The sequence below is a fragment of the Coregonus clupeaformis genome, chromosome 9 (assembly GCF_020615455.1).
Source record: "Coregonus clupeaformis isolate EN_2021a chromosome 9, ASM2061545v1, whole genome shotgun sequence".
Lineage (NCBI taxonomy): Eukaryota > Metazoa > Chordata > Actinopteri > Salmoniformes > Salmonidae > Coregonus > Coregonus clupeaformis.
This window is the reverse complement of record NC_059200.1, coordinates 46,063,565-46,078,248: the sequence shown is the minus strand read 5'-3', so window position 1 is coordinate 46,078,248 and position 14,684 is coordinate 46,063,565. Positions and strand designations below refer to the sequence as shown.

Genomic DNA, 14,684 nt, shown 5'->3' with positions numbered 1-14,684 from the left:
CAGTGAGCGTGTACATTTTACATTTTAGCAGACGCTCTTATCCAGAGCGACTTACAGGAGCAATTAGGGTTAAGTGCCTTGCTTAAGGGCACATCGACAGATTTTTCACCTAGTCGGCTCGGGGATTAGAACCAGCGACCTTTCGGTTACTGACAATGCTCTTACCCACTAAGCTACCTGCCGCCCCAGGTATATCTAAAAATGACCATATATACTGATTGTTTCAAGCAAAACTACCAAAACTATTGCTGATGGTGAACATGAGCAATCGAAAACAATCAACCAGCATGTAGCCTACCTATAGCCAGATGAGAGTTGTTTCTCCAGCGGTAGCTTAGGCTACGATTCCGGTAAAACACAATTTTCAACAGCTCATTTGACAAAAATTACCTAGGCAAATGATATATTGGTTGTCGTTGATCACCGCTCGAAGCTGCGTACAGTGCGCAGTTTGACTAGGCTACTGATATTGCCTGGGATTTTTCAGCATGCAAAATGACTTGTAGATCGATGACCATCAACATAATTACGTGTTAAGTTCAACACAGAAGGAGAGGACGCAGTTGTCACCAAAGGATGTATTTTCGGAAGAATAATTGGTGAACGGGCGATACGTAACGATTTTCTGACCAATGCATGTTGCATTTGGATTGCTGTCCGTCCTCTCCCTGTAGCGCTGTCTTGGGCGTCTCACAGTACGGACATTGCAATTTATTGCCCTGGCCACATCTGCAGTCCTCATGCCTCCTTGCAGCATGCCTAAGGCACGTTCACGCAGATAAGCAGGGTACCTGGGCATCTTTCTTTTGGTGTTTTTCAGAGTCAGTAGAAAGGCCTCTTTAGTGTCCTAAGTTTTCATAACTGTGACCTTAATTGCCTACCGTCTGTAAGCTGTTAGTGTCTTAATGACCGTTCCACAGGTGCATGTTCATTCATTGTTTATGGTTCATTGAACAAGCATGGGAAACAGTGTTTAAACCTTTTACAATGAAGATCTGTGAAGTTATTTGGATTTTGAGAAATCTATCTTTGAAGGACAGGGTCCTGAAAAAGGGACGTCTTTCGAGCTGATCGTCCTCGCAGTGGAACACCACGTGTAACAACACCTGCACAGGATCGGTACATCCGAACATCACACCTGTGGGACAGGTACAGGATGGCGGCAACAACAACTGCCCGAGTTACACCAGGAATGCACAATCCCTCCATCAGTGCTCAGACTGTCCGCAATAACTGAGAGAGGCTGGACTGAGGGCTTGTAGGCCTGTTGTAAGGCAGGTCCTCACCAGACATCACCGACAACAACGTCGCCTATGGGCACAAACCCACCGTCACTGGACCAGACAGGACCGGCAAAAAGTGCTCTTCACTGACGAGTCGCGGTTTTGTCTCACCAGGGGTGATGGTCGGATTAGAGTTTATCGTCGTAGGAATGAGTGTTACACCGAGGCCTGTACTCTGGAGCGGGATCGATTTGGAGGTGGAGGGTCCGTCATGGTCTTGGGCGGTGTGTCACAGCATCATCGGACTGAGCTTGTCGTCATTGCAGGCAATCTCAACGCTGTGCGTTACTGGGAAGACATCCTCCCCTCATGTGGTACCCTTCCTGCAGGCTCATCCTGACATGACCCTCCAGCATGACAATGCCACCAGCAATTCTGCTCGTTCTGCCATGGCCAGCGAAGAGCCTGGATCTCAATCCCATTGAGCACGTCTGGGATCTGTTGGATTGGAGGGTGAGGGCTAGGGCCATTCCCCCCAGAAATGTCAGAGAACTTGCAGGTGCCTTGGTGGAAGAGTGGGGTAACATCTCACAGCAAGAACTGGCAAATCTGGTGCTGTCCATGAGGAGGAGATGCACTGCAGTACTTAATGCAGCTGGTGACCACACCAGATACTGACTGTTACTTTCGATTTTGACGTCCCCTTTGTTCAGGGACACATTATTCAATTTCTGTTAGTCACATGTCTGTGGAACTTGTTCAGTTTATGTCTCAATTGTTGAATCTTGTTATGCTCATACAAATATTTACACATGTTAAGTTAGCTGAAAATAAACGCAGTTGACAGTGAGAGGACGTTTCTTTTTTGCTGAGTTTATGTATACGTTTTCATTGTTTTTGGACAGAATTATGTGACGTGTTATGTGTTGTTGGAGGTGCGTAGATCAGTTTAGCTCGGAAAATGCCGCCCTCGTAAATCTGCCGCCCTAGGTGGCTGCCTAATCCTGCCTAATGGGCGGGCCGGCCCTGTGTACAATATAGCTTCTGCCACTTCTCTTGAACATATTCTGTGGTTAAGGTAGAGTGACGCTTAAACTCACTTGATCCTGGTGATGACCCCCTCCAGACTTCTGAACTCAGTCTTCTTGCCCTTCTGTGTTGCCTGCATGGACCTTTGAACTGCCACCTTCTCTCCATTTAGGTCGGTGAACTGCAGTCGGATCTGAGCTCGCACGTCAGTCTCATGAGCATCCTAACACACCAAAGACAATATTAGGTACCGCTTATGCATGAAAACCAGGGCCTAGGAACTGGATATGTCAAGGAGGATGTTATACAAAAGGGTTTTCGCTGACAAGAAAAAACTCCAGGCCTTCGTTATGAGTAATGTTGACAAACCATAAACATTCATATTTCTCTGCTTTGCCTTGATGTATAAACAAACTCACTTACAAAGCCAACCAAGATGGACAGAGGTCCTCACCTTTGGATCATGAACAAATGTATTCCCTTTGCTTCCTGGGGGAAATTCACCGGCTGTTACATACTTCAGACACTCAATGATAGTCTGTGGCCAGAGGAGGAAAAAGGTGGATTAACATAAGCCCTTAAATCTACCAGCATGGCTAACTGTCTGCAATACACACCAACAAATTGAAGCAGGCTAGGTCAAAATCATGCAATACTGTGTATCTATCACACCCACTATCCCATCAAGAAGTGTGATAAGGGTTTGTATTTATCGCCTCATCGGCTAATGATCCCTCTCTATGGTAATGTCAATTAATGTAATGCTATGTGATACTACCTTTTTTTCTGCAGGTCAGCATACAGGCTGTATACATCATGCAACTTACCGTTTTACCAGCACCATTGGGTCCCACTAACACAGTCAAGGGATTAAAGAATGATATGACTTGTTTGTCTTTGTCTTCCACTCCAAAGCTCCTCACACCGAGGATGCTCATCTTCTCAATTCTGGACATCTTTGCACCTTTATTGGGTTCAGCTGGGGAACAAGAACTTAAATTAGCAATCTCAGCAGATGCCAACTTCTGATAGCAAAAGTAATTTAATTACTGAATGGGCAAACATGCATGTAGCTGGCTCGGGAAAACACCCCCTAGTCTCTCTGGTCAGATCTTTGTTTAACGTTTGCTAGCTAACCCATCGTGTGATGTAATGTGTTTAGCTCTACACAGTGTACAAAACATTAAGAACACCTGCTCTTTCCATGACAGACCGACCAGGAGAAAGCTATGATCCCTTATTGATGTCCACTTCAAATCAGTGTAGATGAAGGGGAGGAGACAGGTTAAAGCTGCACTATGCAGAAATCGCTCCGCCATTTCCTGTTTGCTAAAATTCTAGTAGTTTGCCTAATTTCAATTTGTGACAACACATGCATGTACAGTGCCTTCGGAAAGTATTCAGACCCCTTGACTTTTTCCACTTTGTTACGTTACAGCCTTATTCTAAAATGGATTTAAAAAATAAATAATCCTCAGCAATCTACACACAATACCCCATTATGACGAAGTGAAAACAGGTTTAGACATTTTTGCAAATGTATAAAAAATAAAACAGAAATACCTTATTTACATAAGTATTCAGACCCTTTGCTATGCGACACGAAATTGAGCTCAGGTGCATCCTGTTTTCATTGATCATCCTTGAGATGTTTCTACAACTTGATTGGAGTCCACCTGTGGTAAATTCAATTGATTGGACATGATTTGGAAAGACTCAAGGCTGTAATCACTGCCAAAGGTACTTCAACAAAGTGCTGAGTAAAGGGTCTGAATACTTATGTAAAATGTAATTTCTGATTTATTTTTTATTTGCTCAAATTTCTACAAACCTGTTTTTGCTTTGTCGTTATGGGGTATTGTGTGTTGATTGATGAGTAAAAAAAAAAAACGATTTAATCAATTTTAGAATAAAATGTGGAAAAAGTCTGAATACTTTCCGAAGTGTAGAGAATCATTGTACCATCCAAACCGCTGTGAAATATATTTTCCATAACCAAAAATATTGTATTTTCAGCTGTTTGAAGTTCGTGTACAAAACGGAAACGAAACTTAATTGGAAACACGGAAATAGCTCACATCGAACAGTCTGCCGTTTCTTAGACTTACTTTCGATGAAGAAGATCATCTAAAACTCACATTTCTATGTGAATTTGGTCGGGTTGGCCAAAAAGTTCAACCTTGATACAATTGAGACATGGATTGTGTATGTGTGCTATTCAGACGTTGAATGGGCAAGACAAAATATCTAAGTACCTTTGAATGGCTTATGGTAGTAGGTGCCAGGCCCACCGGTTTGTATCAAGAACGGCAACGCTGCTGGGTTTTTCACGCTCAACAGTTTCCAGTATGTATTAATAATGGTCCACCACCCAAAGGACATCCAGCCAAAAGGATTGGAGTCAAATGGGCCAGCATCCCTGTGGAACGCTTTCGACACATTGTAGAGTCCACGCCTGGACGAATTGAGGCACTGTGAGGGCAAACTCAATAGTAGGAAGGTGTTCTTAATGTTTTGTACACTCTGTATATTGCAGCCTAGAAGCTAGCTATTCATTTGGAAACATTGCAAAAGCACAGTATCGATTTGGACTACATGGGCATGTGTGATTTATGAATAACAATTAGCAGTACAAAATTGGGCAAACGGGGTGGAGATAATGTCTGACAAGCTAGCAAACTTGGAAAGATAACGTTAGCTTGGACTATCAGCGATTTATTTTTCACAATTTGACATGTGAACACAACGACCAACACTTGCAATATGTGAAGAGTGTACTAAGGCATCATGCAGAACAAAAATTACCTTATTTTTTTTAGCTGCGAAAGTTGTTACTAGACTTGCCGCGCTGACCAAAACCGTGACGTCGCAGCATCCGCTCGTCAAAATGCGACTACCGGTGTCATTACTTTCTTGTCCAGTAGTGGGCAGGCAAACACTCTGTGGGGCAGGAGTGTTGTGGCCTTGGTCCAAAAAAAAAAATACTTTATCTTCTTCTTTGGGATTTGGTTGGCGGATCGCATCCAACTGTTATGTACTTACACCGCCACCTATTGTACTGGTGTGTGAGGCCATTCACAGCCTACCTACATTATATTATTTGATACAGTAAAACAAAATTGGGAAAAAGGAAAATGGCCCTCTCTCTAAAAAACCCACCACCCAATCCTGTATTTAACTCTATCTAGTCCTACTCCAGACCAACGGTCTGAGAGGACATACAGTGCCTTGCAAAAGTATTCATTCCCCTTGGCGTTTTTCCTATTGGTGAATGCTCTCTTCTTACAGAGCCAACCCAGGCAGAGTATTGTTAAACTAAGGAAGTGCATTATACCTATGGATACTACGGATATTGATTCAAACGAGGCCCCAGAAGGGTCAACCCCTGAATGAAACTAAGTATGTTGGTGGTACGTTAACCACGCCCCGAGCCCAAAGGAAGGGTTCAACAATAAAAGATGGTTAACATCCCCCTTTGGGTCTTCATTTCATCATATACCATGGATATTCATATACCATCTGAGGACTCCAATATGGCGTGGGTACCAAACCCTAAGGACTCGGATATGCGTCTCAGCCCTCCCTTCTACTCACCCCATTCATGCCCTCCGACACCCCCTACATATACAGTGGGGGAAAAAAGTATTTAGTCAGCCACCAATTGTGCAAGTTCTCCCACTTAAAAAGATGAGAGAGGCCTGTAATTTTCATCATAGGTACACGTCAACTATGACAGACAAATTGAGGAAAAAAATCCAGAAAATCACATTGTAGGATTTTTAATGAATTTATTTGCAAATTATGGTGGAAAATAAGTATTTGGTCACCTACAAACAAGCAAGATTTCTGGCTCTCACAGACCTGTAACTTCTTCTTTAAGAGGCTCCTCTGTCCTCCACTCGTTACCTGTATTAATGGCACCTGTTTGAACTTGTTATCAGTATAAAAGACACCTGTCCACAACCTCAAACAGTCACACTCCAAACTCCACTATGGCCAAGACCAAAAAGCTGTCAAAGGACACCAGAAACAAAATTGTAGACCTGCACCAGGCTGGGAAGACGGAATCTGCAATAGGTAAGCAGCTTGGTTTTAAGAAATCAACTGCGGGAGCAATTATTAGGAAATGGAAGACATACAAGACCACTGATAATCTCCCTCGATCTGGGGCTCCACGCAAGATCTCACCCCGTGGGGTCAAAATGATCACAAGAACGGTGAGCAAAAATCCCAGAACCACACGGGGGGACCTAGTGAATGACCTGCAGAGAGATGGGACCAAAGTAACAAAGCCTACCATCAGTAACACACTACGCCGCCAGGGACTCAAATCCTGCAGTGCAAGACGTGTCCCCCTGCTTAAGCCAGTACATGTCCAGGCCCGTCTGAAGTTTGCATTTGGATGATCCAGAAGAGGATTGGGAGAATGTCATATGGTCAGTTGAAACCAAAATAGAACTTTTTGGTAAAAACTAAACTTGTCGTGTTTGGAGGACAAAGAATGCTGAGTTGCATCCAAAGAACACCATACCTACTGTGAAGCATGGGGGTGGAAACATCATGCTTTGGGGCAGTTTTTCTGCAAAGGGACCAGGACGACTGATCCGTGTAAAGGAAAGAATGAATGGGGCCATGTATCGTGAGATTTTGAGTGAAAACCTCCTTCTATCAGCAAGGGCATTGAAGATGAAACGTGGCTGGGTCTTTCAGCATGACAATGATCCCAAACACACCGCCCGGGCAACGAAGGAGTGACTTCGTAAGAAGCATTTCAAGGTCCTGGAGTGGCCTAGCCAGTCTCCAGATCTCAACCCCATAGAAAATCTTTGGAGGGAGTTGAAAGTCTGTGTTGCCCAGCGACAGCCCCAAAACATCACTGCTCTAGAGGAGATCTGCATGGAGGAATGGGCCAAAATACCAGCAACAGTGTGTGAAAACCTTGTGAAGACTTACAGAAAACGTTTGACCTGTGTCATTGCCAACAAAGGGTATATAACAAAGTATTGAGAAACTTTGTTATTGACCAAATACTTATTTTCCACCATAATTTGCAAATAAATTCATTAAAAATCCTACAATGTGATTTTCTGTATTTATATTTCTAATTTGTCTGTCATAGTTGACGTGTACCTATGATGAAAATTACAGGCCTCTCTCATCTTTTTAAGTGGGAGAACTTGCACAATTGGTGGCTGACTAAATACTTTTTTTCCCCACTGTACATCATGAGGATGTGTTTGATGGGGTGGTCAGTACTATTTTTGTGGATACCATCAAGGCCTCTGTAGCCACACTTTTAGATGTGGTGATTGGAGAGTATAAAAGAGAAACATGCTAAGGTTGTAAGATCAATCATCCCAGCCAGCGACGACATCCTTGTTTATATGACCCACCCAAGTACTTCTTCTTCAACCACTTTGATGAACTGGTGAAAAGACTGTGGTCCGATCGTTTTATAACAGAGCCCTGGACTCTGTGGGTTTTGTACCATCTAATTCTAGGGTTTATGGTGTAACAGAGGCTTTTCTACATGAACTGAAGGAGTCGATCTTCATCCATGAGAAACTCAAAGAAATCACTGGTGGACGACAACAAAGACTAGGAAACTTTGGTGGCGGATGTGGTGACTTTCTAGCTCAATAAGCCCCAAGAAAACGAATAACTTTAATTTGTTTATTTTTTATTACATAAAGTAATAGGGAACTATTTGCATAATATGTTAGAGAGAATAACAAAAAAAAATATTTTGAGAAAATGTACAACTCTTATGAAACAAATTATTGAAAATAAAGTGGCCAATGCCTCGCTCTACACAGCCAACAACACAGTGGTTAATGCAGAGCATGTGTTAAAAGTTGAAAAAATCACGAGTCATGTAAGACAAATGTCGGAAGACAATGGTCACAACTGGTCTCACGTCTTGGGGATGATTCTGAAGAACTAGAAACAGCCTTGTCTAAGATTTTAGTTTATTTGTTTGATCTATCCTTTAATTGTAACATGTATCATATTTCTTGTTTATATACTTATATAACGGATGTACAGTACCAGTCAAAAGTTTGGACACACCTATTAATTCAAGGGTTTTTCTTTATTTTTACTATTTTCTACACTGTAGAATAATAGTGAAGACATCAAAACTATGAAATAACACATATGGAATAATGTAGTAACCAAAAAAGTGTTAAACAAATCAAAATATATTTTATATTTGAGATTCTTCAAATAGCCACCCTTTGCCTTGACGACAGCTTTGCAAACTCTTGGCATTCTCTCAACCAGCTTCACCTGGAATGCTTTTCCAACAGTCTTGAAGGAGTTCCCACATATGCTGAGCACTTGTTGGCTGCTTTTCCTTCACTCTGCCGTCCGACTCATCCCAAACCATCTCAATTGGGTTGAGGTCAGGTGATTGTGGAGGCCAGGTCATCTGATGCAGCACTCCATCACTCTCCTTCTTGGTCAAATAGCCCTTAAACAGCCTGGAGGTGTGTCGGGTCATTGTCCGGTTGAAAAACAAATGATAGTCCCACTAAGCCCAAACTAGATGGGATGGCGTATCGCTACAGAATGCTGTGGTAGCCATGCTGGTTAAGTGTGCCTTGAATTCTAAATAAATCACATACTGTGTCACCAGCAAAGCACCCCACACCATAACACCTCCTCCTCCATGCTTTACGGTGGGAAATACACATGCGGAGATCATCCGTTCACCCACACTGCGTCTCACAAAGACACGGCGGTTGGAACCAAAAATCTCAAATTTGGACTTGTGTTTCTTGGCCCAAGCAGGTCTCTTCTTATTATTGGTGTCCTTTAGTAGTGGTTTCATTGCAGCAATTCGACCAAGAAGGCCTGATTCACACAGTCCCCTCTGAACAGCTGATGTCAGTTGATGTTGAGATGTGTCTGTTACTTGAACTCTGTGAAGCATTTATTGGGCTGCAATTTCTGAGGCTGGTAACTCTAATGAACTTATCCTCTGCAGCAGAGGTAACTCTGGGTCTTCCATTCCTGTGGTGGTCCTCATGAGAGCCAGTTTCATCATACTGCTTGATGGTTTCTGCGACTGCACTTGAAGAAACTTTCAAAGTTCTTGAAATTTTCCGTATTGACTGACCTTCATGTCTTAAAGTAATGATGGACTGTCGTTTCTCTTTGCTTATTTGAGCTGTTCTTGCCATAATATGGACTTGGTCTTTTACCAAATAGGGCTATCTTCTGTATACCCCCCCCTTGATTTGTTTAACACTTCTTTGCTTACTACATGATTCCATATGTGTTATTTCATAGTTTTGATGTCTTCACTATTATCCTACAATGTAAAAAATAGTACAAATAAAGAAAAACCCTTGAATGAGTAGGTGTGCCCAAATTTTTGACTGGAACTGTATGTGTTTCAAAAAATTCAGAGATATAAGCCTGTAAATGTAAACCAAGTGTACCATGTATTGCATGCCATGGTCATTGAGAAAATGGGTAATAATCTCTTGCTACATATCCTAAATTGTATGGATACGTAATACATAAAAATGTATGCAAAAACTGATTGTTATTTGAAATGGGTGCATTAATGTTATTGCGATCAATGAGGCAAGAAGGATGGCTGAGCAGCTGATGAAAACCATGTATTATACCCCCTCCAACCCAGGGTCTTTGGGTGGAAAGGAGAGGTTCCAAAGAGCTATAGCTGAAGAAACAGGCAGCAGGTTAAGCAATGATAAAATAAACGATTGGCTAGTAGAGCAGGATGCTTACACTTTGCATAAACCTGTGCAAAAACAATTTCCTCAAAATATAGTTTTTTTCTGCTCATCCCTTATCACAGTTTCAGGCTCATCTATGTGACATGCAGGCACCTGCCGATAAAAATGATGGAAATCGATACATGGTAACGATTATAGACATTTTCTCTAGCTTTTGTAAGGGTCTTAAAAAATAAGAGTGGGGCAGAGGTGACCCGGGCCTTTGACTCTATCTTGGAGGAAGGAGAAACACCCAAGAAAATGCAGACTGACGGCGGTCAACATTTTTTTTATATGCCTTTTCAGAAACTCATGAAGAATCACAATATAGTACATTTTGCTACAGGCTCGGATTTGAAAGCTTCGGTGGTTGAACGCTTTAACAGGACTTTGAAGGAAAGGATGTGGAAATACGGCTCACAACACCCGTAGATATGTGGATATAGTTTAAGATTTAGTAAAGGGCTATAACTACAGCTACAACAAGAGTATACGTATGAAGCCCTCTGAGGTGTCTTCGGAAAACTATTTTAAAGTCTTTAAGAATCTGTATGGAATGTTCCCCCTTCGCCGTAAGAAAAACATTGATTTTAAATTCATAGTGGGTGACTTGGTACATATCTCCAAGTTGAGGGGTGTTTTCGACAAAAAATATGAGCAAGGTTACAGCAATGAGCTGTTCACAGTTACAGAATGTTTACCCCGTATACCTCCTGTCTACAAGTTAAAAGATTATGATGGGGAGCATATAGAGGGTTCCTTTTATGAGAAGGAACTCCAGAAGGTAAAGATGGGAAATGACAAAGTCTTTAATGTGGAGGAGATTCTGGATCAAAAGAGAGAAAATGGTAAAACATGGGTGTTGGTCCATTGGAACAACTGTCCCCAAAAGTTCAACAGTTGGGTATTAGAGGAAGAGGAAGTGGAGGCAGGGGGCGTAGACTTAAACCCTCATGCATGATAAAGAAACTTCCATTCGAGTGTACACTGGAGTGCATCATGGAGCACCGTGGATTTTACCTGACTCTCCCCAGTAATTCATCTGCAGATATAAATCTGAATAACAAAAGTTTGGATTATACAACCAAACCATTTTCCAAAACCTATAGAGTTATCAGAGGCCAGGGAAGTAGGTCTCAGCGAGATTACATACCCCCATAGTTGGTATAAAGTCAAGGAAAAGGACCGTGATTTTTATTTTAAAAGGATATCTGAACTCCCTAAACCTATTAAGCTTAAAAAAGGATTCTATAGAACTGTAGAGAGGATCATCTTTGAGATGAACGGCCTCCTAGCCCTGAACCATATGAAATTACTGTTGACCTACCTCCCTATTCAAAAACGTGTACAAATCACAGCGGATGATGAGCTAGATATACAGACCAGTGGTAATTTATCCTACATGTTGGGGATGAAGCCCAATAAATGGGTGGCTGTGACAGATAGATTATTCACATACCCTGTGGATATACATGCAGGGTTTTACAACATGTTTGTGCATACCGACATCATATCCTATCAAAGAGTAGGAGAGAGTTATGTACCCCTCCTGCGAACAGTTCATATTGATGGAAAGGATGGGGATGTAGTCAGTGTTAACTATGACAAGCCACACTACGTACCTGTAAGCAAGAAATATATTGAAAACATCCAGGTTGAGATTAAAACGGATCAGAACCAAAATATAGAGTTTACTTATGGTAAAGCGATTGTAAAACTCCACTTTAGACCTGTCAAAGCTTCTCTACAGATCAAAAACATTTCTTATATATAATCATAATAAAAATGGTTATGGTACACAACCACCATCTCGATCCTAACCGCTATGTATCATACTATGTTGATCAACTGGGTAATGGATTACCCGGTTATTATGGAACCCAGACCATGTATGGTTTGGGGATAGGGGCTATATTTCGTAACTTCTTTAGGATGGTTATACCCTTTATGAAGAGAGGCATTAGCATAGCCAAACCTCACTCTAAATCAGCAGCTGAAAATATAGTAAGTGAGGTGGTGGCTAATGCTATGACTAGACGTGCGTCATCAGATCCTGAACATCAAGAAGGCTCAGGCCTCATGCTGTTGTCTCGAAGACCAAAAAAGAGACCTCCGGGTATAAGACGTATGCCCGCCCTTAAAAAGCGGAGGTTAACCGCTGGAAGAAAGTCAGTAAGTCAAAGACGACGTAAAGTGAGGAGGTCTCGACCAAAAACTGCAAAAATAATACTCAGAAGCGTTTTCTAAAAGAACAATCAACATGGCTCTTTTACACCAGATGTCCTCTGAAGCTATAAAAACAGAGCTCGATCTTTTCACGACCCCCTTAACCCAATTTTCAATAGATAGGTCCTGTAATGTGGAGATAGCCCCACTCTCTGCCATTACAGACAATGGACCTATATAGTTTTTCATCCCAGGCCATGGTGACAACTACCTGGACCTCAACAACACCTTATTACATTTACGTCTCAGAGTGACCAAAAGAGATGGGACTAATATTGGGGCGGCAGGTAGCTTAGTGGTTAAGAGCGTTGTGCCAGTAACCGAAAGGTCGCTGGTTCTAATCCCTGAGCCGACTAGGTGAAAAATCTGTTGATGTGCCCTTAAGCAAGGCACTTAACCCTAATTGCTCCTGTAAGTTGTTCTGGATAAGAGCGTCTGCTAAATGAGAAAAAATGATGCCAAGGTGAGCCTCGTTAATTATCTCTTGGCTACCATCTTCTCCCAAGTAGATGTGACTTTGGGTGAACGTCAAAGCAGTTCTACCTATCCTTATAGTGCTATCCTGGAATGTTTACTAAACTACTCCGAAGACACAATTCAGCGCTGGGCTGTTTAGCAAGGATACTGCTGGAGCTTCTATGGAATCCATGGACCCCACGAATGGTGAAAACAAAGGACTGGAGGCATGTGCGGTATACTGTGCAGCTTCCCGAGAGTTTCATCCGCTAGGACCTATACATTCTGACATTTTCTTTCAAGAACGTTTACTCTTAAATTCGGTTGATTTAAGGTTAAAATTAACAAGGGCCAAGGAGGAGTTTTGTCTGATGGCTGCACAAGACGGTGACTTTAGTTTAAAAGTGTTGGGGGCTACGCTTTTTATTAAAAAGGTGTCTGTATCTCCAGCCGTTCGATTGGGTCACTCACAGGCTTTGATTAAAGGAAATGCCCTTTACCTTCTCCAAAGAATTACCATGACAACATTCAGCCTACTTCTAGATTCGGCCCATTACCCCGTTACATAGTTATAGGATTGGTTGATCATGCCTCTAATACAGGCAGCTTACATAAAAAACCCTTTAATTTTCAGCTTTTCAATGCAGAGTATGTAGCTGTCTGTCAGGACGGACGTCAGGTCCCAGCTAAGGCCTTCCAACCACAATTCAATAACAACATATCCGTGCGAGAATTTTACAATCTATTCCTGGCTACAGGGAGGCATCTAAAATATCTGTTTTTACCTATTGGCAGAAATGATTTTTTGCAGAGGGTTACACATTGTATGCTTTCAATTTATCACAGGATGAAGACACCTCAGGAAATCTATCTGTGGTGTCCAACAGGCTGTAAATGTTCTTCCGTACACCTTTAGATCGTACAGTTAGTATGATTGTTTATGCATGCTCTGATTCAATCTTGGAAGTGAATGTTAATGTTAATATTAATTAAGATATTAAGGATCAATGATCAAAACATGAATACCCAAGAGCTACAAGGTCTCATGAGCCGCTTGATCGGAAAACAATTTAGTGGAGTATGGGCTTGTGATGAACTACCTATTGAGAAATGGCAGGATCGACCTGCCATGTTTATTGTCAATACCCATCCTAAACACATGCCTGGTGAACATTGGTTAGCTATGACATTGGAAGATGACGAAAGAAGTAGAAAGACCTCAACCTTTTTGATTCCTATGGCTTCCCCCCTGGATTTTCTCATTTCCCCCATCTATTAAACAGTTTCTTAACAAAAATGGATCAAAGCTCTACTACAGCATCAAACAAGTACAAGATAACCTTTCTACTACATGTGGTCAACGCTGTGTATTCTACCTGTGTCAAAGAGCCCGTGGAGTTTGTTTTGAAGATTTTATGTCTCTTTATAATGATGATTTAAGCAGTAATAATAGCACAGTAGATCGTTTTGTTAGAAATTGTCAAAAGTGTTTAAGTATATGTCCTTTAAGACCCTATAATCAATGTGTATGCTCACGTCAAATGTTTAAAGAATGTCACAAAATGTTAAATTGTATCATTTCATTGAAATTACATTTATTGAATTTAATCAAAAGTCATTCAAAAGTCTAACCATGCTGAGAGATCAGGATTAGGAAAAGGTCCGGAGGAGGTCATGGAGGAGGTCAGGGGTGAGGGTTCATCCACATAGGAGGTATTATTAACCCATTCAAAGGGGTGAGGGGTTCCAATAACATCTTTAGGACTGCCATGGCTTTAAGAAACTGACGCCACCCCGGAGTTCTCCTATCATCCACAATCTTGTGAGATGCAGTGATACTTTTAAGCAAGTCCATCATATGAGAATCCTTGACAACATCCCCCTGAAAGATAAACTCTCCTTTGTCATTCCAAGTAGCGGCCCCCCTTGGAGTCTTTTATTTTGTTCATAATGTATCTAACATTTCTCCGGTTAAGAGCTGGAACATGTGTCAACATGTCATGCA

The 14,684-nt window shown here is 41.8% G+C and overlaps 1 protein-coding gene across 3 annotated transcripts in view; it reads right to left on the bottom strand.

Annotated features, from left to right (window-relative positions):
• The window catches only part of rad50 (RAD50 homolog, double strand break repair protein), a 39,452-nt gene extending 34,292 nt beyond the window's left edge, over nt 1-5,160 (bottom strand). The window contains exons 1-4 of one of the 3 annotated variants that reach the window (XM_045222653.1): nt 5,065-5,160; nt 3,080-3,233; nt 2,707-2,790; nt 2,324-2,475 (exon numbers count right to left, since the gene is read on the bottom strand). In XM_045222653.1, the coding sequence (XP_045078588.1) occupies nt 2,324-2,475; nt 2,707-2,790; nt 3,080-3,208 (365 nt within the window). In that variant the 5' untranslated portion in view covers nt 3,209-3,233; nt 5,065-5,160. Of the gene's footprint in view, nt 1-2,323; nt 2,476-2,706; nt 2,791-3,079; nt 3,234-3,815; nt 3,834-5,057 lie in introns of those variants that run through there. The other 2 variants (XM_041886581.2, XM_041886582.2) reach the window with 2 other exon arrangements.
• Nucleotides 5,161-14,684: the final 9,524 nt, after the last annotated feature.